Source organism: Rhinoraja longicauda, chromosome 43, assembly GCF_053455715.1.
Source record: "Rhinoraja longicauda isolate Sanriku21f chromosome 43, sRhiLon1.1, whole genome shotgun sequence".
In the NCBI taxonomy this organism is placed as follows: domain Eukaryota; kingdom Metazoa; phylum Chordata; class Chondrichthyes; order Rajiformes; family Arhynchobatidae; genus Rhinoraja; species Rhinoraja longicauda.
Window position 1 is genome coordinate 9,737,490 of NC_135995.1, and position 26,812 is coordinate 9,764,301.

The following is a 26,812-nucleotide window of genomic DNA, read 5'->3' on the forward strand; positions in this document are numbered from 1 at the left end:
TGGAGTGAATTATAAAAGACGAAATTGCGGAGCATTTGGATCGCAGTAACAGGATCGTTCCGAGTCAGCGTGGATTTACGAAGGGGAAATCGTGCTTGGCTAATCTACTGGATTTTTTTTCTACGTGTGTTTGTTTGTTTGTGCGTATGTGTGACTGGGGGATTGTGGGAGGGGACGGTGCGGAGGGAGGGTGTGTGTCAATGTTAACTTTCTCTCTCTCTCTCTCTCTCTCTCTCTCTCTCTCTCTGAGAATCTGCTCCGGTTCCGCTTCGGGTGTGTAAAAGAGTCGGGTCCCGGGACCGGCGTCGGGAACGGGGCTCGGGGGCTGTGGGGCAGAAACCCGGTGGACAACAGGTCGGCGCTGAACGGCTCCTATTTAATCCCCAAATTCCTCGTCGTGAAAAACCCCAGTGACCGCGGAAATAAAACCTGGGTGGATGTAAATGTGGGAAGAGAGAAATAAACAGCAAGTGCAATCAGAGCTGTCGATCCGTTCATTTTAACGCGTTAACCGCGCCCGTCATCGGAACAGAAACGCTTTTGTGAAAATATAAAGATTGCTATTGAGGGCTTGCAGCCGTAGGTTCACTAGGTTGATTCCCGGAATGGCGGGACTGTCGTATGTTGAAAGGCTGGAGCAATTAGGCTTGTATACACTGGAATTTAGAAGGATGAGGGGGGATCTTATTGAAGCATATAAGATAATTAGGGGATTGGACACATTAGAGGCAGGAAACATGTTCCCAATGTTGGGGGAGTCCAGAACAAGGGGTCACAGTTTAAGAATAAGGGGTAGGCCATTTAGAACGGAGACGAGGAAGAACTTTTTCAGTCAGAGAGTGGTGAAGGTGTGGAATTCTCTGCCTCAGAAGGCAGTGGAGGCCAGTTCGTTGGATGCTTTCAAGAGAGAGCTGGATAGAGTTCTTAAGGATAGCGGAGTGAGGGGGTATGGGGAGAAGGCAGGAACTGGGTACTGATTGAGAGTGATCAGCCATGATCGCATTGAATGGCGGTGCTGGCTCGAAGGGCTGAATGGCCTACTCCTGCACCTATTGTCTATTGTCTATTGAAACAATCTCCCTTCCCGCGGACTCCGCGGGTTCAGCAGCAGCCGCGGGCGGTGGGCCCTAAACTCGCCCCGAGTCACAACGCGGCACCAGCGGTGTTGGTGTGGACTTCAACAGCGGCGTAAAGGCGAGTATGGGGGGGGGGGCAGGTGGAGACAGGAGGGGGGAATGACATCGGAAATTGTCTGAAGTGAGAGAAGGCAAAGTGAATATTGGAAATGGTAGATACAAGAAATCTGTTGAAATATAATGGGGGTGCGGGGAAAAAATCAGCAAAGTGCTGGAGGAACTCAGCGGGTCAGGCAGCATCTGTGGATGGAAATGTACAGATCACGCTTTAGGGTCGGGACCCTTGTTTGGTCTGAAGGAGGATTTCCAAGAGCTACAGGTCTGTTATATCAGAGTGAATTAATTGGTGTTGATGTCGTTCGGAAGAGGGCGGGAAAGGTTTGACTCGGGACGTGTAAATAGGAGAGAGGAACGAAATCGGAAATTACTGGAAGGCAGAAGAATAAAGCTGAATGTTGGGAGTGGGAGATACAATGGGTCTCTCGGTGTTGATGGCCATGTAGAACTAGAACAGTCTCTTCGGCCCACATAGAACGTGGAACAGTACAATGCCAAGCTAATCTCGGTTTCCTCTAGTTGCTCCGCTTTTCTCCCACATCCCAAAGACGTGCGGGTTTGTAGGTTAGTTGGCCCCTGTGAAGTAGCCCCTGGTGTATAGAGAGTGGATGAGAAAGTGGGATAACATAGAACTGGTGCGATCGGGTGATCGATGGTGGTCGTGGATTCAGTTCCTCCCCCACCCTGGTCGTTGTACTAGTTTCACTGTCGTCCTGGTGAGTTTCATTGCCTGTAACTCGTTTTCACCGAGCTCACAGCCAACAATGGCCTGCTTCTTTTATCATCATTATTTGTTCACGTATCTTTCTTTCATTTGTTGACAATCTTTGTACCACTGTCGATATATCTCGTTTCACTTTCCCAATCAGAAGAAGGGTCTCGACCCCAAACGTCTCCTAATCCTGTTCACCAGAGATGCTGCCTGACCCGCTGACCTACTCCAGCTTTTTGTGTCTATCTTCGGGGGGCCGAAAGGCCTGTTTCCGTGCTGTATCTCTGCACCAAACCGTGTTCTGTTAATCGGGAACAGGACTGTTTGCACATCTTGGTTCTGCCAGTAGATGGCAGCAACGCCACGCGTTGCGACCACAGACCAGCTGTAACTTTGATAATTCACTTTGACAATTGCAGAAACAGTGGGAATCTGGTTTAATAAGTGACTTTTGTCACCTGTTACCACACCCGAAGCCCAAACCAAATGCATGGCTTAAAACGTTGAGGCTTTAAAATGTGCAATAGAAGCAAAAATTGCCCCAAATACTCAGCAGGTCAGGCAGCAACAGCAAGGTGAAACAGACCTTACATTCCAAATCAAATACTGATGACGAATGGTGTTCAACCTGAGTCATTAATTCCGTTTCTTTCTCTACAAACGCTAACCAACCTTCTGAGTATTTCTTGCATCTTACTGTACGTCTTCATTTTGGATTTTCAGCATCTGGGTTTTTATTTTAGTTTTTCCAGTTCAATGGGCGATTGGAATGTGAATCTGCCCATAAACTGCCAAGAAAAAAAACAGAAAGCCTTGGCGGCAGTATGGGGTATTTGGAAAGAGAAGGCGTAATATTTCTGAGGTATTGTGGAGCAGCGGGAAGAGCCGCTGCCTCAAGGCCAGGGACCCGGGTTCGATCCTGACCTCAGCTGCTGACTGTTCTAAGTTTGCACGTTCTCCTTGTGGCCTCGTGGATTCCCTCCGGGTGTTCTGGTTTCCTCCCACAATCAAAGGACATGCCGGTTTGTACGTTTATTGGCCTTCTGTAAAAGCCCCAAGTGTGTGGGGAGTAGATGGGAAATTGGGACAACAGAGAATAAGTGTGAATTGATGACAGACACAAAAAGCTGCAGGAATTCAACGGTCTGACACCATCTCTCTAGAAAAGGAGTGAATTGGTGATCGATGGGCCTGTTTCCATACTGTATGTCTAAAGTAAAGTAAGGTCCACTGTAAACTTCTCTCTCATCAGAAAAATAACCTTCAACTACCACGCAACAGAGAAAACAAGGTACAGATCAGTGAAGCACAAGAACAGACCCTTCAACCCCTAATGACGAGCTGATGGAAAGACCGTTCAGAAGCCCGATAACAGAGTGGAGGAGGCTGCCCCTGAGACTGGCAGTGCGCCCTTCCAAGGTTCTGTACCTTCTGCCCAACAAGAGCAGGGAGAAAAGGGAATGGCCGGGGTGGGACGTATTTGATTATGTTGTCTGCTTCTCCGAGACAGAAATAAGTGCAGATGGAGTCTGGTCAGGGCTTCATCCACAATTCTCTGAAATTTCTTGCGCTCTTTTCCCAAACCAAGCTGTGACGCAAACAGACAGTGCGCATTTTATGGTGAATCTTGGAGGTTTGTCAGAGTAATAGAATGAAAGAGTGAGACAGCAGCCAACTTGTTCCAGCTACACTAGTCCCAGCTTTTGGTCCATATCCCTCCAAACCTGGCCCATCCATGTACATGTCTAACTGCTCCTTAAATGATGGGATAGTCCCTGCCTCAACCACATCCTCTGGCAGTTTGTTCCACAAATCCACCACTCATTGTGCCAAAAAGTTACCGCTCAGGTTCTTATTAAATCTTTTCCCCTTCACCTTAAACCTAAGTCGTCTGGTCCTCGAATCACCTACTCTGGGCAAGAGACTCTGTTCACCCAATCTATTCCTCCCATGACCATATACAGCTCTATAAGGTTACCCTTCATCCTCCTGCACTCCAAGGAATAGAGTCCCAACCTACTCAATCTCTGCCTATAGCTCAGCCTGTCTTGTCCTGACCACATGTTTGGCGACATGCCGAATTGCCTCAGTCCACTGATGAAGTACAGGTGTTGGTGCGGCGTCTTGGCTGTGTCTGCAGTGTGGTTGGTCCGCCATAGATCGTTGATGATATTTACGCCAAGGAGCCTGATGCCCTTCGCCATTTCCACTTCAGCGTGGTTGATGCTGACATGGGCTTGTCCTCCACTGCGCGTGCTGGTGGAGTGCCTGACCCAATCAGGCTTCAATTGCTTCAGACGCTGATGGGAAGTCAGCAAACCTGAGCGTTGTGCAATTCTGAACATCCCCATCTGTGATGAACGGCGGTTTATCGACAATGCAACGTCCTGTTATTGCAATAATGAGTGCGCATAATCAGAGGGAAAGAGGTTTTACGAGGATGTTGCCAGGACTCAAGGGCCCGAGCTCTCAGGAGAGGTTGAGCAGGCTGGAACACTCTACCTTGGTGCGCAGGAGGATGAGGGATGACCTTAGAGAGGACTTAAAAACCACGAGAGGAACAGATCGGGAAGATGTACAGTCTCTTGCCAAGAGTAGAGGAATTGAGAACCAGAGGACACAAGTTTAAGGTGAGGGTGGTAAGATTTAATAGGAACTTGAGGGGTAACACAATATGGGTGGTGGGTATATGGATCGAGCTGCTGCAGGAGGTAGTTGGGCAGAGACTATCACAACGTTTACGAAGTAGTTGGACAGATACATGGATAGGGCAGGTTTGGAGGGATATGGGCCAAACGCGGGCACTGCAGGTCGGTCCAACAACCTAATGGTTGTGGGGGAGGAGCTGGGAATGGGAGCTGTAATGAACCTGTCGGTTTAGTTGATGGCCACAAAGAACTAGATCAGTCCCTTCAGCCCAGATCAGACTATGCAATGCCACCAGTCCAGCAGCACGTTCCAGGCACCCACCACCCTGTGTGATAAAACATGACCCTTGAAATTTGCCCCCACTGTGCAAAAATCAGAGCCGAGAGGGAAGGGGGGCGGCGCGGGGGCGCCTGCTGCATCGTCCGGCGGGACCTGGTTCACCGCTGCGGGGAAATATAGACAGTTCCATAAACATCCCGCAACTTTGTCGGCCCCAGAAACGTGGCGACTCTCTCTGTACTGCCTGGGGGAGGTCTGTATTTACCGGATTGCAAGCAAAAGCAAAGCATTTCACTGTGTCTTGGTTCATGTGACAATAAAGTATAATTGGCTCATTGAGTTGAATTCAAGTTTGCACATGAGACTGTTAAATGAAATAACAGTGTTTGCTGTGGATATAATATCATTGTGCAGCCTAATATAATGAACAATTCACGATGGGAAACACTGATGTATTTAGTTTAAGGGAATGAAATTTACAGGCAGCTTGTATCAAATAGCATCCACTTACTGGTCAGGGCTGTGATTGACGGGGCTGAGCTCCGCCTCCCCTCAGCCGTGCCCCGATACTGCAAGGGTTCAGCAGCTGCGCCAAAGAATTTGAACCAGGAAGTGGCGGAGTTACAATGGCTTCGAAAGACCAGGTCGAGAGTTTAACGGAGGAGTTAGTTTGTCCCATCTGCCTGGATTTCTTCACCGATCCGGTTACACTGGAGTGCGGGCACAACTTCTGCCGCTCCTGTATCACACAGAGTTGGGACAAGGAGGGGAGAAACTCCTGCCCGGAATGTAGAGAGGAGTTTACAGACCGCGCCCTCAAAGTAAATCGGGCCTTAGTTAGACTGGCTGAGAAAGCTCGAACACTGAGCCTGAATCGGGAAATAATTCCAGAGAAGGAAAGTAAACTTCACTGCGAGGAACATCAGGAAGAACTGAAGCTGTTTTGTGAAACTGATAAGAAGCTGATGTGTGTGGTTTGTGCAGCTGGGCGGGAACACAAGTCTCACAGCTTCATGCCGGTTAAAGAAGCTGTTGAAAACCACAAGGTAAAAGCAAACCGATTTTAATCGCATCGTTGTTTAATTCCATTTTTACTGTTCAACCATTTAATTTTCTGATTCCCAAACACAATTCCAGGATCAGGTGAAATCTTCCATCCAGTCTCTCACAAAAGATAAATCAGAGATCCAGCAAATGGAGCAGCAACAGAAAGAGAAGATTTCTGGAGTTCTGGTGAGGCTTTTAAGTTTCGATTTCCTGATCTTGTGCAGGTTTGATCCCTGTGATGTGTGTAATAACAGGGCAGCGCAGTGACACATGTAGTGCTGCTGTCTCCTAGTTCTGGTGAGCGGGTTCGATCCTGACCTCGGGCGCTGCCCGTGTGGTTCACGCCTTCTCCCTGTGACCGCGGCGGATTCCTTCCACGTCCCCAACAAAGATACTAGAGGAGCAAAATGAACCACTCCGTCGAAATTGCGTCCACTGAAGTGTAGTATGTAACATCATTTTAGTAAGCAAAACCCACCTCTCGCTGTGTAATCAGTGTTGTGGGGGAACAGTATGTGTGATGATCCCATCAAAGTGCAGAAAATATCTCATCTTTCAACCCACATTTTATTGTTATTTTTATTTTTAAATGTTTTCCCCCTGCTAAATTTCTCTGGTTTTATTTTCTTACTGTTTCTGCCCATGTCCCTCCCATCCTTCCTCCCCAGTCCCCTCCTTTGTGTAGTTTCCCTTGTATTGCTCAAACACACACTCAGCACAAATTTAACTTGTATATATATATATATGTATAGATATGAATGTGTGTTTGTTTGTTTGTGTGTGAGAGGCAAGATGGAGATAAATAGATCTCAAAGTTCCTTCTCGTGGATCAGAAGCAACTTTGATTTAAAGCAACGCTCTATTTCTCTTTTCATCTTATTTTACAAATGATGTACATCAACCATAAAGGATTCAACCTTTATGGTATATATATACATAGATATATGTCTAGTTACTTTCTAGTGATTTCCTCTAATTATTTGTTTAGCAACCTTTTTACTTTCAATCTCTCTCTCTCTCTCTTTTTCTCTTTACCCAATATATACAAATATATATACAAATATAAAATCAGACATTCACACACTTCTCAGTGCATGGTTCTCTCTATCATGATCACTGTTCTCTCACATACATTTCATTAGGGCCTTCCCGTACACATTCGCAATCAGTGACATCAAACTTATTTCCAGAAATCCTAATATTGTGAATAAAATAACTATGAACACATATTAAGATATTTATAATAATAATAATAAACATTTATTTTTTATCGCGCTTTTCCAAATGCTCAAAGACGCTTTACAAAAACAGTCAAGACATAAAAACAAACAAACGGATTGTCCTGACGGAGAAGCGGTGAACAAATAGCGCCAGCGTCCTCTCACGTCAGGGTCCGTCAGTAGACAATAAAGAACACAAGACACACAATTACAATTTTAACACAAACAGCCATCACAGTGATTGCTCCAGGCGCACCCTCACTGTGATGGAAGGCAAAGAAAAGTCTTATCTCCATTTTTCCATTATTTTCATTCTACATTAGTGTAATAAAATGTAATGCATACATACCTACACTTATACAGAAGTGCTAGCTTTAGAGAATAGACAATAGGTGCAGGAGTAGGCTATTCAGCCCTTCGAGCCAGCACCGCCATTCAATGCGATCATGGCTGATCATTCTTAATCAGTACCCCGTTCCTGCCTTCTCCCCATACCCCTTCACTCCGCTATCCTTAAGAGCTCTATCCAGCTCTCTCTTGAAAGCATCCAACGAACTGGCCTCCACTGCCTTCTGAGGCAGAGAATTCCACACCTTCACCACTCTCTGTGATTTTAGACATGAATAATGTACATTACCACCATAGTTTAGTTTTGAATTTAACATATAATTGAGGGGGTCGGTGCAATATAGTGCTAACCCTCAGTTTTGTGAAAAATGAGTTACAGGCATTGACACGATACCCACAATCCTACAAACTGTAAAAAATTCATATTTAAATTTAACCGATAAGTTGGTCAAATAACATAGGCACCTTCTAGGTTTTGTTGTGATTAATGGATTTTTTAAATGTGAATATCTCATAACGATACATTTGTGGGTTAGCAGTATATTGCACCCCCTTCAATTTTACATCATTCAAAAATGAATTTCATAAAACAAGGATAACACCTTTTATTTCTGTCATTCATGGTAAGTTTTACATCATTTTGTGTGCAAGATATACAGGGTTGCACTGTTTTGCATATCAGCTAACCAATGAAATGATCATGTCCTGATTTATACCAGCACTTCACCTTCCCTCCTTTGTCTGAAGAAGGGTCCCAACATGAAACATCACCCATCCTTTTTCTCCAATGAGAGTAAGTCTCCTGACCCGGTGATTTACTCCACCCAGGGCCGTTTTTACAGCATTATGGGCCCCCGGGCAAAGCAGTGTACTGGGGCCCCTACCGTTACTCTCCCCCACCCCCCTTTCCCTACCAGACCCCCCCCTGTCGTGCCGGCGAAAAGCACTTAGCGATGGACTTAGGGTGCTACATTGTTGCGAAAAGCACTTACAGATCGCTGTGAGAAGCACTTAGTGACCGGAAATGTTGCGAAAAAAGCACTTATTGAACCTACATTTTTAAAGTAGTATTTATTTACTGCAAGTCACTTAACATACACAGATCAGCATGGGGCCCCTATGCTCATGGGCCCCCGGGCAAGTGCCCATCAGGCCCATGCGTTAAGACGGCCCTGACTCCACCACTGTGTCTATTTGAATTGGATTCGTGCTCTGTACCACATCAGGCAGCATTGGTCATTTTAGTGGCTGTCAAGGATAATCAATTCACCAATTCAAATTTTATTGGCTCTAATTATAAAGTTAAATGTCTTTTCGATTATATTGTGGATACAGTCGAGTTCTATTGTTGGCAAATGCCAAATCTCTGCTTCCATGACTTTCTAAAATAAAGCAAAAAGAGATACGGCTCGTGGAGGTGAAAATAAAATTAACAGAGAAAGCAAAGAAGAACAGTTCATTAAATATGATCAATTGGCCTGATACAGATAGAGTGGATCTCTAGTGCAAATATTCAATCAGTAACATCCATATTTTAAAGATCATGAAGCGGCAACTCGTCAAGAAATAGTCATAGGTGTCAACCATCAACTTATCCAAGAAGAAGAACAAAAATAATTGTTTGCAAACATTTTATATACGAACAAATCGCAGAGAGTTGTGAACACAGCCCAGTCTGGCACACAGAATCTGTTTACTAAAATGGCGCTGAAATTTACCCATGACCAACTACGGTTTTACGTGTCGGGTGGTCTATCTTGCTCCTCTAGTATCTTTGGTGCCCAATACATGCTGGTTCAAAGGTCAATCGGTGACTGTAAATTATTCCTGTGGAGGTGGGTGGTGGGCGGATGTATGAGAATTAATGGGTACGTGAAAAGGAATAGGCAGCAGGGAATTAAAGTCAAAAGGAATAGGAGTAGAATTAGGCCATTTCGCCCATCGCATCTACGCCGCCATTCAATAATGGCTGACCTATCTCTCCCTCCTTGCCCCATTCTCCTGCCTTCTCACCATAATCTCTGAAACCTGTACTAATCAAGAATCTATCTTTGCCATAAAAATATCCATAGCCTTCTGTGGCAAAAAAAATCCACAGATTCACCACCCTCTGACCAAAGAAATTTCTCTTCATCTTCCTAAATTAGCGTCCTTTAATTCTGAGGCTATGACTTTGAGTCCTGGATTCTCCCACTAGTGGAAACATCCTCTCCACAACCACTCTATCCAAGCCTTTCACTATTCTGTATGTTTTAATTAGGTCCCCCTCATTCTCTGAAACCCCAGCGAGTACTGGCCCAGTGCTAACAAACGCTCATCATAGGTTAACCCACTCATTCCTGGGATCATTCTTGTAAACCTCCTCTGGACCCTCTCCAGAGCCAGCACATCTTCCCACAGATATGGTGCCCAAAATTGCTCACAATATTACAAATGCGGCCTTACCAGCGCCTTATGGAGCCTCAACATCACATCCCTGCTTTTGTATACAAGCCCTCTTGAATAAATGCTGGCACAGAGTTTGCTTTCCTTACTATTGATCTATGCCTTTATTCCTACCACCAAAATGCATGACTTCACACTTTGAGATATTGAGGAAATATTGATCTTCACCTTTCATTTCACAGGAACAGTCACACAACCTTCAGTCTAAGATCAAATGCCAGTTTGCTGAACTGCACCAGATTCTCACTGAGAAAGAGCAGCGAGGACTGGCAGATATCCGGGAGGAAGAGAAGAGGATTCTAAATGCAATGGAGAAAAATCTTCGAGAAATTGAAGAGAATTTAAGTTCCATTCAGGAGGAACTCTTTAAGTTGCAGCAGCAGATGGATCAAAAGGACAATGTGGTGTTTCTGAAGGTGAGGGGTTACACTACAGTCTGGCGAAGTGAAAGGGCACAGTCACAAAATGGTGGGGGATGTTTCTGAAATAAATGCTGCCTTTACCAGTAATTCAGAACTGGGTTAATGTTTCATCTGTTCCAGTTGTAGTTGTTCCCAAACTAATTGGCCTCCCGCATAATCTATGGGATCTCAGGACTGCCTGGCCATAATGTAGAGAGGTGTTTGTATTCTGTGGAGTTCAGAACAACCCGGGTGATCCTATATCTGATCTCAAGGACCACGAATGGACAGAGGGCAGTAAACCTCTGGGATTCTTCAACCAGGAGACTATGAGAGGTTTAACCTGTTGGACGTATTTATACCAGAGAAAGATACATTTTTGAAAATTTGTGGAATTGAAATCAAAGGGGATGGGACAAAGCGGAGGAGTTCAGTCCTGGGCTAAATCAGCCATGACCACAGTGTGGGGATTAACATTAAAATCTAGAACGTGGCGCACACAGCAGATTGATCATCTACATCCGGTTCCCATCAGCAGTGGGCGGTCACCTTGGGGGAATTTGCTCGGTTTGTTTTACCCACCTTTGTTCACCATAGAATGACTTCCCATTCTACATCATAGACAGGCCATTCGGCCCATCCTATCCAGTCAAGATTTCAGCTCCACTCAACATCCTTCCCATCTACTCACCACACCCGGTAACAATACCCCGAATTCCAGGAGTGCTCACGTGTTTATCCCGCTCGCCCTTAAATTATCTCTGCTGTTGGCTTCAGTCCCTCCAATGCAAGTGAAGTCCATGTTCTCATGACTGCATTCCTTTCAGTATTTATTGAAGACCGCGTTACATTTCAGCTTTGATTTTTGCTCTCCCATCGATTAGAGATATTATTTCATCCTCACCCATTTAAATCCACCGATAAACTTAAATCTTATCTCCTCATTCCTGACATCTTCCCCAGATAAACTCCCACAACCTGCCCAGTCTTTGCATTGAGTTCCATCCTCTCAGTTATGGCGTCATTCTCATGAACATTCCTTATGCTTTCCCCCTTCGTTCTACGTCTCGATGGCAATGTCCGCTTTCTATCTGCATGACAGCGGCGATAAGAGTCGGGGAATGGGAATTATCAGAGGGTTGTGGAAATGTGGACAAATTCCCGCTGTCAGGATGAGGACGGTCCATCTCAGTCAATTGAGATTTGTGTTTTATTTCTTTCAGGAGGAAGCTGGTCGCAAGCGAAGGTAGGACATGCTCTTGACGGAAACATTGTAAGGTTTGGTAACATTGCACCTTATTGTAACATTGCACCTTATTGTAACATTGTAACATTGCACCTCATTGTAACATTGTAACATTGCACCTTATTGTAACATTGTAACATTGCACCTCATTGTAACATTGTACCTCATTGTAACATTGCACCTCATTGTAACATTGTAACATTGCACCTCATTGTAACATAGTAACATTGCACCTCATTGTAACATTGTAACATTGCACCTTAACAGCAGGGGGACCAACATTCTGGCAGGCAGGTTTGCTAGTGCTGCATGTGTGGCTTTAAACTGAGTAGTGAGGGGCAGGGGTTGACAAATTGGGAATATGAAGATGGAGTTAAAGGGGAAGCGAATACATGAGAAATTGCAAAGGACTCTTGAATAAATGGGAAGGGAAGTTCTAGATGGGATAAGAGAGCAAGGTCAGGGCAAATTGTAACAGGTGTGAGTGGGGAGGTGAATACCGAAGGTAAAGTGCTGTATTTAAATGCGCGAAGTATAAAAAATAAAGTGGATGAGCTTGAGGCTGTCGTATGTTGAAAGACGAGAGCGACTAGGCTTGTATACACTGGAATTTAGAAGGATGAGAGGGGATCTTATTGAAACATATAAGATTATTAAGGGGTTGGACACGTTAGAGGCAGGAAACATGTTCCCAATGTTGGGGGAGTCCAGAACTAGGGGCCACAGTTTAAGAATAAGGGTAGGCCATTTAGAACGGAGGTGAAGGAAAACTTTTTCAGTCAGAGAGTTGTAAATCTGTGGAATTCTCTGCCTCAGAAGGCAGTGGAGGCCAGTTCTCTGGATGCATTCAAGTGAGAGCTAGATAGAGCTCTTAAGGATAGTGGAGTCAGGGGGTATGGGGAGAAGGCAGGAAAGGGGTACTGATTGAGAATGATCAGCCATGATCACATTGAATGGAGGTTCTGGCTCGAAGGGCCGAATGGCCTCCTGCTGCACATATTGTATAATGTCTATTGCTTTGTTCAACAGCCCAATATATTTCTAACGCTCAGTTTATAACCAGCTGTTAAATATTTGCAGAGTTGGTGTTGAAGCCAACCCACAGTCGGTGGTAGATGGTCACTTGCTGCTTGAAAAGTTTGAAACTCCTTTTTTGTACAACACGGTATTGGCAGAAGCATCTGATGCCATCAAGCAAGGTAAAGCTTATACCTTTTCCATTGTTCTTGTTTCTGACATCTTTAAGTAATGTGTAGATGCAAGCATTAATGGTATTTTGGACTGAAGGGAAATTGAAGATTTGATCTACCATCAAACATAGCTGCAGAAAAGCATCACAAAGTCAGAGAGTTGTGTCACACAGAAACAGGTCCTTTGACTCGACACGACCATGCCAACCGAGTTGCCCAACCGAGCTTGTCCCACTTGCCTGAGTCTGACACATATTCTTCCAGGTCTTTCTTATCCACGTATCCACCAAACTGTCTGTAAATGTTCGTCATTGTACCTCCCTCCACCATTTCCTCTGTCAGTTCGTTCCGTACATACACAACGCATTGACTGAAAAAGCTGCTCCTTTTTACTGTTTCCACTCTCAACTTGAACTGATGCACTCTAGGTTTAGACTCTCCTACCTTTGGCTAAAATACTGTGGCTATTCACCTCATCTGTGCACCTTATATAGATCTGATACACAACTCTTAAAGCACCCTGATGGGCTCCAAAGACAAATGTCCCTGCCTGTCCAACGTCTCCCTTCAGACCTGATGAAATTGGCGTAAACCCTTTTGCACCCTCTCCAATTTACAAACAACCTCATTGTGTCAAACGCTGTATTTAATATCCTGACCTGTGAAAGCATGAGCGACAAACACATTCTTCACCTCCCTGCCTGTCACCGTTGCATCTTCCATGGCACTGTGTACCTGCACCCCGACATTTCTCCGTTCCATTATGCTCCCCGTTTACTGTGTATGTCCTGCCCTGGTTTGTCTCAGCAAAGTGCATCGCCTCACCTTCACATTAATAAATCCCACCTGCCGTTCCTGAACCCATTGGCCCAGTTCACAGGGATCCCATTTACTCTCAGGTAACATTCTTCACTCTCCACAATGTCACCAATTTTACTTCCATCTGCAAACTGACGAACCGTGCAGCCTACATACACACCCAATCGTGTATATAAATAAGGAACAACAGTGGGCTCTGTCTCCAGTCTGAAAAACAACCCTCTACCAACATCCTCAGCGACCTTCAGGTAATGTTGTGTTCCATCCGCTAGTTCACCCCGGATTCCATGAGATCCAACCTTCCAGAGCGGCCTCCCATGCGGTGTGTAGAAGTTGCATCTCTCGGAGGGCAGTGAATATCTGGCATGTTGTGCCCAGGGTGGTGGTAAAAAGCTGAGTTGTTGGATATGTGCAACTTGGCTACAAATAAATATTTGATAGATTGAAAATATAAGATGATGGGGAACTCACACAGAAGAGGAATTGGTGCCAGCTTGGATCAGCCATGATCACATTGAATGGAGGGGCAAGCCTGAGGAGTGGATCCTAATCCTGCTCCTGTTTTCTTGTGTTCCTTTCCTCCTGTGTACTGATATATTGACAGACTTGACACAGAGGGAATGCAGCAAAGATTAACAATACGTGCCTGGGACAATGAGTTTGCTGTGTGGGGTGAGATTGACTAGACCAGGCCTGTGTACTCGAGTGTTTCAGTGTATTAGAGGGGATCTCAGTGAAACACAGAGTTCTTACAGGGCTCAGTGGGCTGGATGCAGAGAGGATGGTTCCCCTGTCAGAGGGGTCTGGAGATGCGGGCACTCTCTCAGAATGTGGGCTGCACCGTGTAGCACAGAGACAAGGAGACATTACTGCATGCAGAGGCTGGGGAACGACCCTGCACCGGTGGCTGTGGAGACTCAGTCATTCAGTGCTCTTGGAGCTGAGAGCCATGGTTGTACATTACAGAGTCTGGCCCTTCGGCCCATCGTGTCCATGACCGTCTTTTCCCCAGCTATACGAATCGATTTGCCCACATTCCATCGGCATTCTTCTGCACCTCACCTATTTAAGTACCTCCAATATATTGATGATATCTCACTCCACCACCTCCTCTGTAGCATGTTCCAGATATCACCCACTCTCAGTGTAAATCTATGTACTAAACCTCTCGTTTGTTTGTTTGTTCTGGAACTACAGCCAAAACGGTACCCGATAGCGATTTTAAGCCCACCTTACTCACCGTCATCCCTTTGGTGCTGATGGAAGAAGTTTCAATCAAATCGGTGTTATATTTTTAAAGTTATTCACATTTTAAAGTATAAATCTATCTCCTAGGGAGGTAGGGGGGAGGGAGTGAGGTAGGGGAGGGAGGGAGAAGGTGGGGGGAGTGAGTGAGGGAGGGGAGGAGAGGGAGATTGGGGGAGGAGAGGGTGCTGCACCAATGCAGGAGAGGTTTGGGCCCAACGTGTCCACTTGTTCCAGTAAAACCTAAATCTCAGATATACTTTAAAATTCTTTGCTCTCAATATAAACCTACACTCTCGTGATTTGATATCGCTGCATCCGAATAAGGTTTAGATAATTACCCTGCATCCTGCTGCAGACTTTGACAACCTTCCCCACGATCCACAATTTTTGCTTCCTCCCCAAACTTACTAATCACACCTCCCACATTCACATCCAAGCTATGATCATATAACATAAACAGCAAAGGTTGCAGCACCGATCTCTACTATACACCACAAGCCACAGACCTCCAAGCAGAAAAACCATCCTTCTACCGATACCTTCTACCTCCAACCACCAAGCCACTTGTGGATCCATTTCACCAGCTCGCCTTGGATCCCACCTGCCTTCGCTTTCTGGACCAGCCTTACACGCGGAACATTGTCAAGTCCCTCAGTGAAGTTCATATATTGGTTTACAATGAGATCAGTGTGTTAGTTGTACACACCCATCAAATCCACCTGTGAATCCGCTCTGTTTCAACGACCCCACAACCACAAGTCTCCACCCGTTCTGTCCAACACCCGATCATTCAACCTCTGCTTCCTTCCATGGTCCAAGACACCCCTCCCTCTCTCTCACCCTCCACACATAGAAACAGGGGCAGGTCATCTGGCCCCTCGTGTCTGCCCCCTTTCACTGTGATCATGACGACCCCACCACGCACCTCTACCTCCTCTTTAACAACCTCAAATTACCTCTAACCTCTATATCCTCCTGCTCCGATCTGCCTCCATATGTGAGTAGCCTCCCCCCCCCCCCCCTTCGTTTCTCCTTCACCACCGCAATCTGGCAATCCTCCTCACTCTCCGCACCCGTCCACCCTCCCCCACCTCACGAAATTCCCCTCTCCATCCCCGGATTAAAAACTCCTGGGGAGATGTCTGTTGTCCCCCCGATGTGGTTGTGGGTGAAACCCCGGGCGGGGGGGGGGTTCAGTTGTCCGCCCGCCTGTGCCTGAGGCCGAGCGGCCTCTCCCCCGGTCCCGGGGCCGCGCTGCCCGAGTCTCCCCCCGACCCCCCCCCCCCCCCCCCCGGGGACTCTCTGATTCTCTGCTTCTCCCCCCAGTCTCCGTCACCCTGGATGTGGAAACAGCGCATGCGCAGCTCGAGGTGTCTGAGGATCGGAAGAGGGTGAGACTGACCGGGACCCGGAGGAGTCTCCCTGACACCGGGAAGAGGTTTACAGACCGGCCGTGTGTGCTGGGATCGGAGGGGTTCACATCGGGGAGACATTACTGGGAGGTGGAGGTGGCGGGGAGTGAGAGCTGGAGTCTGGGAGTCGCCGCAGAGTCTGTGGAGAGGAAGAGATGGGTCACACTGACCCCGGAGACTGGAGTCTGGAGCATCAGGCGGGGGCGGGGTGACGAGTTTGTTGCATTCACCTCCCCTCCATCCCCTCTCCCCGCCCGTCCCATCCCCGGAAGGGTGGGAGGAGTTTATCTCAGTTACGAGTCCGGGACGGTTTCATTTTACGACGCGGCCACCAAGTCCCATCTCCACACCTTCACTGGGAATAAATTCACGGAGAAACTTTATCCTTTCTTCTGGCCTTGGGATGTGGACCACTGGCTGAGAATCTGCTCCGGTTCCGCTCCGGGTGTGTAAAAGGGTCGGGTCCCGGGACCGGCGTCAGGAGCGGGGCTCAGGGGCTGTGGGGCAGAAACCCGGTGGACAACAGGTCGGCGCTGAACGGCTCCCATTTAATCCCCAAACTGCAACACGACCTCCCAACTTCCATCCTCAATACTCTGACTGATGAAGGCCAATGTGCCAAAAGCCTTTTTGACCGCCTTATCCACCTGCGACTCGACCTTCAAGGAACCATGCCCCTGAACTCCTAGATCCCTCTGCTCTACAACACTCCCCAGAGGACTACCGTTCACTGTGTGGGTCCTGCCCTTGTTCCACGTCACAAAATGCAACACCTCATTACAACATCGCGGGCTCCAGTCTGCGACCCGCCGGCGCGCACATCACCCGCTGTGGCTCCGCTCACCTTTGTAACTCTTCACCTTTAACTTGACGTTTAATAAAGTCTTTAAAAAAATAACCCGCGTTTGAGTTCTCTCCGCGTCCCCGCGTCACGGTACAGAGATCTCTTCAAACAGCAGACACGAGGATCCGTGGATACTGGGTTTACAAAAGGAAAAAGACACACAGAGTGCTGGAGTAACTCAGCGGGTCAGGCAGCATCTGTGGAGAACATGGATAGGTGACGTTTCACAGAGTGCTGGAGTAACTCAGCGGGTCAGGCAGCATCTGTGGAGAACATGGATAGGTGACGTTTCGGGTCGGGACGCATCTTCAGACTGAAAGGTGTGGGGTCTTCACTAAGGAAGATACAAGCAGATGTTCTAGTGGCCAGAGATCCTAGAGTGACAGAGGAACTGGAGGAAATCCACATTAGGCAGCAAAAAGTTTTGGGTAAACTGATGGGACTGAAGGCTGATAAATCCCCAGGGCCTGATGTGGACGCATTAGTGATTATTTTCCAATGTTCTATAGATCCTGTGGATTGGAGGGTAGCTAATGTTATCCCACTTTTCAAGAAAGGAGGGAGAGAGAAAATGGGAAATTATAGACCAGTTAGTCTGACATCAGCGGTGGGGAAGATGCTGGAGTGAATTATAAAAGACGAAATTGCGGAGCATTTGGATCGCAGTAACAGGATCGTTCCGAGTCAGCGTGGATTTACGAAGGGGAAATCGTGCTTGGCTAATCTACTGGATTTTTTTTCTACGTGTGTTTGTTTGTTTGTGCGTATGTGTGACTGGGGGATTGTGGGAGGGGACGGTGCGGAGGGAGGGTGTGTGTCAATGTTAACTTTCTCTCTCTCTCTCTCTCTCTCTCTCTCTCTCTGAGAATCTGCTCCGGTTCCGCTTCGGGTGTGTAAAAGAGTCGGGTCCCGGGACCGGCGTCAGGAACGGGGCTCGGGGGCTGTGGGGCAGAAACCCGGTGGACAACAGGTCGGCGCTGAACGGCTCCTATTTAATCCCCAAATTCCTCGTCGTGAAAAACCCCAGTGACCGCGGAAATAAAACCTGGGTGGATGTAAATGTGGGAAGAGAGAAATAAACAGCAAGTGCAATCAGAGCTGTCGATCCGTTCATTTTAACGCGTTAACCGCGCCCGTCATCGGAACAGAAACGCTTTTGTGAAAATATAAAGATTGCTATTGAGGGCTTGCAGCCGTAGGTTCACTAGGTTGATTCCCGGAATGGCGGGACTGTCGTATGTTGAAAGGCTGGAGCAATTAGGCTTGTATATACTGGAATTTAGAAGGATGAGGGGGGATCTTATTGAAGCATATAAGATAATTAGGGGATTGGACACATTAGAGGCAGGAAACATGTTCCCAATGTTGGGGGAGTCCAGAACAAGGGGTCACAGTTTAAGAATAAGGGGTAGGCCATTTAGAACGGAGACGAGGAAGAACTTTTTCAGTCAGAGAGTGGTGAAGGTGTGGAATTCTCTGCCTCAGAAGGCAGTGGAGGCCAGTTCGTTGGATGCTTTCAAGAGAGAGCTGGATAGAGTTCTTAAGGATAGCGGAGTGAGGGGGTATGGGGAGAAGGCAGGAACTGGGTACTGATTGAGAGTGATCAGCCATGATCGCATTGAATGGCGGTGCTGGCTCGAAGGGCTGAATGGCCTACTCCTGCACCTATTGTCTATTGTCTATTGAAACAATCTCCCTTCCCGCGGACTCCGCGGGTTCAGCAGCAGCCGCGGGCGGTGGGCCCTAAACTCGCCCCGAGTCACAACGCGGCACCAGCGGTGTTGGTGTGGACTTCAACAGCGGCGTAAAGGCGAGTATGGGGGGGGGGGGGCAGGTGGAGACAGGAGGGGGGAATGACATCGGAAATTGTCTGAAGTGAGAGAAGGCAAAGTGAATATTGGAAATGGTAGATACAAGAAATCTGTTGAAATATAATGGGGGTGCGGGGAAAAAATCAGCAAAGTGCTGGAGGAACTCAGCGGGCCAGGCAGCATCTGTGGATGGAAATGTACAGAACACGCTTTAGGGTCGGGACCCTTGTTTGGTCTGAAGGAGGATTTCCAAGAGCTACAGGTCTGTTATATCAGAGTGAATTAATTGGTGTTGATGTCGTTCGGAAGAGGGCAGGAAAGGTTTGACTCGGGACGTGTAAATAGGAGAGAGGAACGAAATCGGAAATTACTGGAAGGCAGAAGAATAAAGCTGAATGTTGGGAGTGGGAGATACAATGGGTCTCTCGGTGTTGATGGCCATGTAGAACTAGAACAGTCTCTTCGGCCCACATAGGACGTGGAACAGTACAATGCCAAGCTAATCTCGGTTTCCTCTAGTTGCTCCGCTTTTCTCCCACATCCCAAAGACGTGCGGGTTTGTAGGTTAGTTGGCCCCTGTGAAGTAGCCCCTGGTGTATAGAGAGTGGATGAGAAAGTGGGATAACATAGAACTGGTGTGAACGGGTGATCGATGGTGGTCGTGGATTCAGTTCCTCCCCCACCCTGGTCGTTGTACTAGTTTCACTGTCGTCCTGGTGAGTTTCATTGCCTGTAACTCGTTTTCACCGAGCTCACAGCCACCAATGGCCTGCTTCTTTTATCATATTATTTGTTCACGTATCTATCTTTCATTTGTTGACAATCTTTGTACCACTGTCGATATATCTCGTTTCACTTTCCCAATCAGAAGAAGGGTCTCGACCCCAAACGTCTCCTAATCCTGTTCACCAGAGATGCTGCCTGACCCGCTGACCTACTCCAGCTTTTTGTGTCTATCTTCGGGGGGCCGAAAGGCCTGTTTCCGTGCTGTATCTCTGCACCAAACCGTGTTCTGTTAATCGGGAACAGGACTGTTTGCACATCTTGGTTCTGCCAGTAGATGGCAGCAACGCCACGCGGTGCGACCACAGACCAGCTGTAACTTTGAGAATTCACTTTGACAATTGCAGAAACAGCGGGAATCTGGTTTAATAAGTGACTTTTGTCACCTGTTACCACACCCGAAGCCCAAACCAAATGCATGGCTTAAAACGTTGAGGCTTTAAAATGTGCAATAGAAGCAAAAATTGGCCCAAATACTCAGCAGGTCAGGCAGCAACAGCAAGGTGAAACAGACCTTACATTCCAAATCAAATACTGATGACGAATGGTGTTCAACCTGAGTCATTAATTCCGTTTCTTTCTCTACAAACGCTAACCAACCTTCTGAGTATTTCTTGCATCTTACTGTACGTCTTCATTTATGGATTTTCAGCATCTGGGTTTTTATTTTAGTTTTTCCAGTTCAATGGGCGATTGGAATGTGAATCTGCCCATAAACTGGGAAGAGAAAAAACAGAAAGCCTTGGCGGCAGTATGGGGTATTTGGAAAGAGAAGGCTTAATATTTCTGAGGTACTGTGGAGCAGCGGGAAGAGCCGCTGCCTCAAGGCCAGGGACCCGGGTTCGATCCTGACCTCAGCTGCTGACTGTTCTAAGTTTGCACGTTCTCCTTGTGGCCTCGTGGATTCCCTCCGGGTGTTCTGGTTTCCTCCCACAATCAAAGGACATGCCGGTTTGTATGTTTATTGGCCTTCTGTAAAAGCCCCAAGTGTGTGGGGAGTAGATGGGGAAATGGGACAACAGAGAATAAGTGTGAATTGATGACAGACACAAAAAGCTGCAGGAATTCAATGGGTCTGACAGCATCTCTCTAGAAAAGGAGTGAATTGGTGACCGATGGGCTTGTTTCCATGCTGTATGTCTAAAGTAAAGTAAGGTCCACTGTAAACTTCTCTTTCGTCAGAAAAATAACCTCCAACTACCACTCAACAGAGAAAACAAGGCACAGATCAGTGCAGCACAAGAACAGACCCTTCAACACCTAATGACCAGCTGATGGAAAGACCGTTCAGAAGCTCGATAACAGAGTGGAGGAGGCTGCCCCTGAGACTGGCAGTGCGCCCTCCCAAGGTTCTGTACCTTCTGCCCAACAAGAGCAGGGAGAAAAGGGAATGGCCGGGGTGGGACGTATTTGATTATGTTGTCTGCTTCTCCGAGACAGAAATAAGTGCAGATGGAGTCTGGTCAGAGCTTCATCCACAATTCTCTGAAATTTCTCGCGCTCTTTTCCCAAACCAAGCTGTGACGCAAACAGACAGTGCGCATTTTATGGTGAATCTTGGAGGTTTGTCAGAGTAATAGAATGATAGAGTGAGACAGCAGCCAACATGTTCCAGCTACACTAGTCCCAGCTTTTGGTCCATATCCCTCCAAACCTGGCACATCCATGTACCTGTCTAACTGCTCCTTAAATGATGGGATAGTCCCTGCCTCAACCACATCCTCTGGCAGTTTGTTCCACAAATCCACCACTCATTGTGCCAAAAAGTTACCGCTCAGGTTCTTATTAAATCTTTTCCCCTTCACCTTAAACCTAAGTCGTCTGGTCCTCGAATCACCTACTCTGGGCAAGAGACTCTGTTCACCCAATCTATTCCTCTCATGACCTTATACAGCTCTATAAGGTTACCCTTCATTCTCCTGCACTCCAAGGAATAGAGTCCCAACCTACTCAATCTCTGCCTATAGCTCAGACTGTCTTGTCCTGACCACATGTTTGGCGACATGCGGAATTGCCTCAGTCCACTGATGAAGTACAGGTGTCGGTGTGGCGACTTGGCTGTGTCTGCAGTGTGGTTGGTCCGCCATAGATCGTTGATGATATTTACGCCAAGGAGCCTGATGCCCTTCGCCATTTCCACTTCAGCGTGTTTGATGCTGACATGGGCTTGTCCTCCACTGCGCGTGTTGGTGGAGTGCCTGCCCCAATCAGGCTTCAATTGCTTCAGACGCTCATGGGAAGTCAACAAACCTGAGCGTTGTGCAATTCTAAACATCCCCATCTGTGATGAACGGCGGTTTATCGACAATGCAACGTCCTGTTATTGCAATAATGAGTGCGCATAATCAGAGGGAAAGAGGGTTTACGAGGATGTTGCCAGGACTCAAGGGCCCGAGCTATCAGGAGAGGTTGAGCAGGCTGGAACTCTCTACCTTGGTGCGCAGGAGGATGAGGGATGACCTTAGAGAGGACTAAAAAAACACGAGAGGAACAGATCGGGAAGATGTACAGTCTCTTGCCAAGAGTAGAGGAATCGAGAACCAGAGGACATAAGTTTAAGGTGAGGGTGGAAAGATTTAATAGGAACCTGAGGGGTAACACAATATGGGTGGCGGGTATATGGAACGAGCTGCTGGAGGAGGTAGTTGGTCAGAGACTATCACAACGTTTACGAAGTAGTTGGACAGATACATGGATAGGGCAGGTTTGGAGGGATATGGGCCAAACGCGGGCACTGCAGGTCGGTCCAAGAACCTAATGGTTGTGGGGGAGGAGCTGGGAATGGGAGCTATAATGAACCTGTTGGTTTAGTTGATGGCCACAAAGAACTAGATCAGTCCCTTCAGCCCAGATCAGACTATGCAATGCCACCACTCCAGCAGCACGTTCCAGGCACCCACCACCCTGTGTGATAAAACATGACCCTTGAAATTTGCCCCCACTGTGCAAAAATCAGAGCCGAGAGGGAAGGGGGGCGGCGCGGGGGCGCCTGCTGCATCGTGCGGCGGGACCTGGTTCGCCGCTGCGGGGAAATATAGACAGTTCCATAAACATCCCGCAACTTTGTCGGCCCCAGAATCGTGGCGACTCTCTCTGTACTGCCTGGGGGAGGTCTGTATTTACCGGATTGCAAGCAAAAGCAAAGCATTTCACTGTGTCTTGGTTCATGTGACAATAGAGTATAATTGGCTCATTGAGTTGAATTCAAGTTTGCACATGAGACTGTTAAATGAAATAACAGTGTTTGCCGTGGATATAATATCATTGTGCAGCCTAATATAATGAACAATTCACGATGGGAAACACTGATGTATTTAGTTTAAGGGAATGAAATTTACAGGCAGCTTGTATCAAATAGCATCCACTTACTGGTCAGGGCTGTGATTGACGGGGCTGAGCTCCGCCTCCCCTCAGCCGTGCCCCGATACTGCAAGGATTCAGCAGCTGCGCCAAAGAATTTGAACCAGGAAGTGGCGGAGTTACAATGGCTTCGAAAGACCAGGTCGAGAGTTTAACGGAGGAGTTAGTTTGTCCCATCTGCCTGGAATTCTTCACCGATCCGGTTACACTGGAGTGCGGGCACAACTTCTGCCGCTCCTGTATCACACAGAGTTGGGACAGGGAGGAGAGAAACTCCTGCCCGGAATGTAGAGAGGTGTTTACAGACCGCACCCTCAAAGTAAATCGGGCCTTAGTTAGACTGGCTGAGAAAGCTCGAACACTGAGCCTGAATCGGACAGAGAAGGAAAGTAAACTTCACTGCGAGAAACATCAGGAAGAACTGAAGCTGTTTTGTGAAACAGACAAGAAGCTGATCTGTGTGGTTTGTGCAGCTGGGCGGGAACACAAGTCTCACAGCTTCATGCCGGTAGATGAAGCTGTTGAAATCTACAAGGTAAAAGCAAATCGGGTTTTGATGACATCAGTGTGTAATCTATTCTTTATTGTCTGACATGTTTATTCTCTGATCTGAAACCCAACCCCAGGATCAGGTGGAATCATCTTTCGAATCTCTCACAGAAAAGAAATCAGACATCGAGTACATGGAGCAGCGACAGGAAGAGAACATTTCTGGAGTTCAGGTGAGGCTTTGTCTTATTGATTTAAGGTTTTTGTGTAGATTTAATCCCTCTGTTGTGTGTAATAAGTGGGCACCTGTGTAGAGCTCAGTGGTCGAGGGCCCGAGCTATTGGGAGAGGTTGGACAGGCAAGGACTTTACCAAATGGAGCGCAGGAGTCTGAATAATGATGTATTGCACGTGTATAATATCATGAAACGAAATGTTCGGGTGAATACTCAGTCCGTTACCCTGAGTAGGGCGTCGAGAGCGCGAGGGCATGGGTTTAAGGTGAGAAGGAACAGATTTAATACGAACATTAAGGGCAACTTTTGTAGTGGGTATACGGAATGAGCTGCCAGAGGAGGTAGTTGAGTCAGGTACCATAACAACAGTTTAAACGTCATTGAACAAATTCCTGGAGAAAAAAGTTTTAGAACTATCTGGGGCAAATGCGGACAGGTGGAAATAGCGCAGATGGGACGTCTTGGTCGGTATCTAACACCCCTTGCTGTATGAATCTGTGAAGTCTGTCATTAAAAGTGGTGCTGCTGTCTGCTAGTCCTGGTGACCTGGTTCTGTCCAATGAGGGTTAATGGACACATGAAATGGAACAGGTTGCAGGGAATTGTACTGGGGAAATGGGAATAATGTGCTTGTACATTACTTTCACCAACTATTTCAGTCATATTAAGCCGAGCTCTTGAATTGCCAAGGTAATGAAAGCAATGGATTAAATAGATGTAAAAAGGGATTAAAAGTACCATTAGCAAATTTGCAGATGATACTAAGTTGGGGGGTAGTGTGAATTGTGAGGAAGATGCAATAAGGCTGCAGGGTGACTTGGACAGGTTGTGTGAGTGGGCGGATACATGGCAGATGCAGTTTAATGTAGATAAGTGTGAGGTTATTCACTTTGGAAGTAAGAATAGAAAGGCAGATTATTATCTGAATGGTGTCAAGTTAGGAAGAGGGGATGTTCAACGAGATCTGGGTGTCCTAGTGCATCAGTCACTGAAAGGAAGCATGCAGGTACAGCAGGCAGTGAAGAAAGCCAATGGAATGTTGGCCTTCATAACAAGAGGAGTTGAGTATAAGAGCAAAGAGGTCCTTCTACAGTTATACCGGGCCCTGGTGAGACCGCACCTGGAGTACTGTGTGCAGTTTTGGTCTCCAAATTTGAGGAACGATATTCTTGCTATGGAGGGCGTGCAGCGTAAGTTCACTAGGTTAATTCCCGGAATGGCGGGACTGTCGTATGTTGGAAGGCTGGAGCGATTGGGCTTGTATACACTGGAATTTAGAAGGATGAGGGGGGATCTTATTGAAACATATAAGATAATTAGGGGATTGGACACATTAGAGGCAGGAAACATGTTCCCAATGTTGGGGGAGTCCAGAACAAGGGGCCACAGTTTAAGAATAAGGGGTAGGCCATTTAGAACGGAGATGAGGAAGAACTTTTTCAGTCAGAGAGTGGTGAAGGTGTGGAATTCTCTGCCTCGGAAGGCAGTGGAGGCCAGTTCGTTGGATGCTTTCAAGAGAGAGCTGGATAGAGCTCTTAAGGATAGCGGAGTGAGGGGGTATGGGGAGAAGGCAGGAACGGGGTACTGATTGAGAGTGATCAGCCATGATCGCATTGAATGGCGGTGCTGGCTTGAAGGGCTGAATGGCCTACTCCTGCACCTATTGTCTATTGTCTATTGTAAATGGAATTAGTGTAGATACGTACAGAGCCCAGCATGGACATGTTGGTCTGCACTGCAGGACCCGACACTGACTAGCCAAATGTCACATTCCATGTCATGAGGGAACACAATATATTGATTTTGAACTTTCATCTAACAGGAAGAGTCACACAACCTTCAGTCACAGATCACATCCCAGTTTGCTGAACTGCACCAGATTCTCACTGAGAAAGAGCAGTGCTTACTGGGAGAGATTCAGGAGGAAGAGAAGAAGATTGTAAAAACAATGGAGAAAAATCTTCAAGAGATTCAAGAGAATTTAAAGTCCATTCAGGAGGAGCTCTCAAAGTTACAGGAACAGATAGATCACAAGGACGGCGTGATATTTCTGAAGGTGAGGGGTTACACTACAGTTTGGCGAAGTGAAAGTGGACATTCCCAAAAATGGTGGGTTAAACTTCTGAAATAAACGCCGCATTTACCAGTAGTTCAGAACTGGGTCAATGTTCCGTCTGTTCCAACTACTCACCACATCCGACAACAATGCCCCAAATTCCAGGAATCCTCATGTATTCATCCCACTTCAACTTAAATGTATCTGCAATATTGACTTCAGGCCATCCTGTGAATTCCACGTTCTCTTTACTGTATTTGGGATTTTTGTAGCAATTTGGCGATATACCCGCTGATGGGATCATGACGATCCATCTCAGTTTATTGACATTTGTGTTTTATTTATTTCAGGAGGTAGCTGGTCGCAAGACGAGGTAGGACATGCTTTTGACTGAAACAATGTACGTTTAAAAAAAACAGCTCAAATGCTCAGTTTATAACCAGCTATTAAATCTTTGCAGGTTTAGTGATGAAGCCAAACCAATGTTGGTGGTAGATGACGCGTTGCCGATTGAAACGTTTGATCGCACCTTTTTCTACAACATGGCATTGAGAGAAACATCTGATATCATCAAGCGAGGTAAAACTGATACCTCTTAACACCTCTTTTCTGAAGAAAACTGCGTTCTCCAGAATTGATATCCACGCATGAAAATGTTTTGATGATCCAGCCGAGATCATGTTGCAAACTTTGACAGACATCCTCGCAACCCATAACATTTCCCATTCTCCACAAACGTACTATACACACCTCCTACATTCACATCCAAGCCAGGAAAATATGAAATAAACAGCAAAGGTTGCAGCACCGATCTGTGATACACACCACCAGTAACAGACCTCCAGGCAGAAAAATCATCCTTCTACCGCTACCTTCCACCTCCAACCACCAAGCCAATTATGGGTCCATTTTACCAACTCGTCTTGGATCCCACCTCCCTTCGCTTTCTGGACCAGCCTTACATGCGGAACATTGTCAAGTCCCGCAGTAAAGTTCATATATTGGTTTACAATGAGATCAGTGTG

At 46.8% G+C, this 26,812-nt stretch overlaps 1 protein-coding gene and 1 pseudogene across 2 annotated transcripts in view; both read left to right on the forward strand.

Annotated features, from left to right (window-relative positions):
- Positions 1 to 1,488: 1,488 nt before the first annotated feature.
- On the forward strand, positions 1,489 to 25,862 carry LOC144612233 (uncharacterized). Its single transcript, XM_078431793.1, has 6 exons — positions 1,489 to 1,514; positions 12,621 to 12,739; positions 16,124 to 16,654; positions 23,388 to 23,542; positions 23,634 to 23,729; positions 25,554 to 25,862. The coding sequence occupies exons 1-6, from the start codon at positions 1,489 to 1,491 to the stop codon at positions 25,860 to 25,862; spliced, it is 1,236 nt and encodes a 411-aa protein (XP_078287919.1).
- Positions 25,863 to 25,936: 74 nt separating this feature from the next.
- LOC144612234 (E3 ubiquitin-protein ligase TRIM39 pseudogene) overlaps positions 25,937 to 26,812 on the forward strand; it is a 69,394-nt pseudogene continuing 68,518 nt past the window's right edge. The window contains exons 1-2 of the transcript XR_013549643.1: positions 25,937 to 25,962; positions 26,248 to 26,366. The product of XR_013549643.1 is annotated as an E3 ubiquitin-protein ligase TRIM39 pseudogene (transcript). The remainder of the gene's footprint in view (positions 25,963 to 26,247; positions 26,367 to 26,812) is intronic.

Excerpts from the sequence above, each read along its gene's own strand:
- LOC144612233 (XM_078431793.1), top strand. The coding sequence starts at position 1,489 with ATGTCGTTCGGAAGAGGGCGGGAAAG. Across the intron at positions 16,655-23,387 it reads CTGCTCCGGTTCCGCTCCGG|AGAAGGAAAGTAAACTTCAC; the intron begins GTGTGTAAAAGG and ends TGAATCGGACAG. Across the intron at positions 23,543-23,633 it reads AAGCTGTTGAAATCTACAAG|GATCAGGTGGAATCATCTTT; the intron begins GTAAAAGCAAAT and ends ACCCAACCCCAG.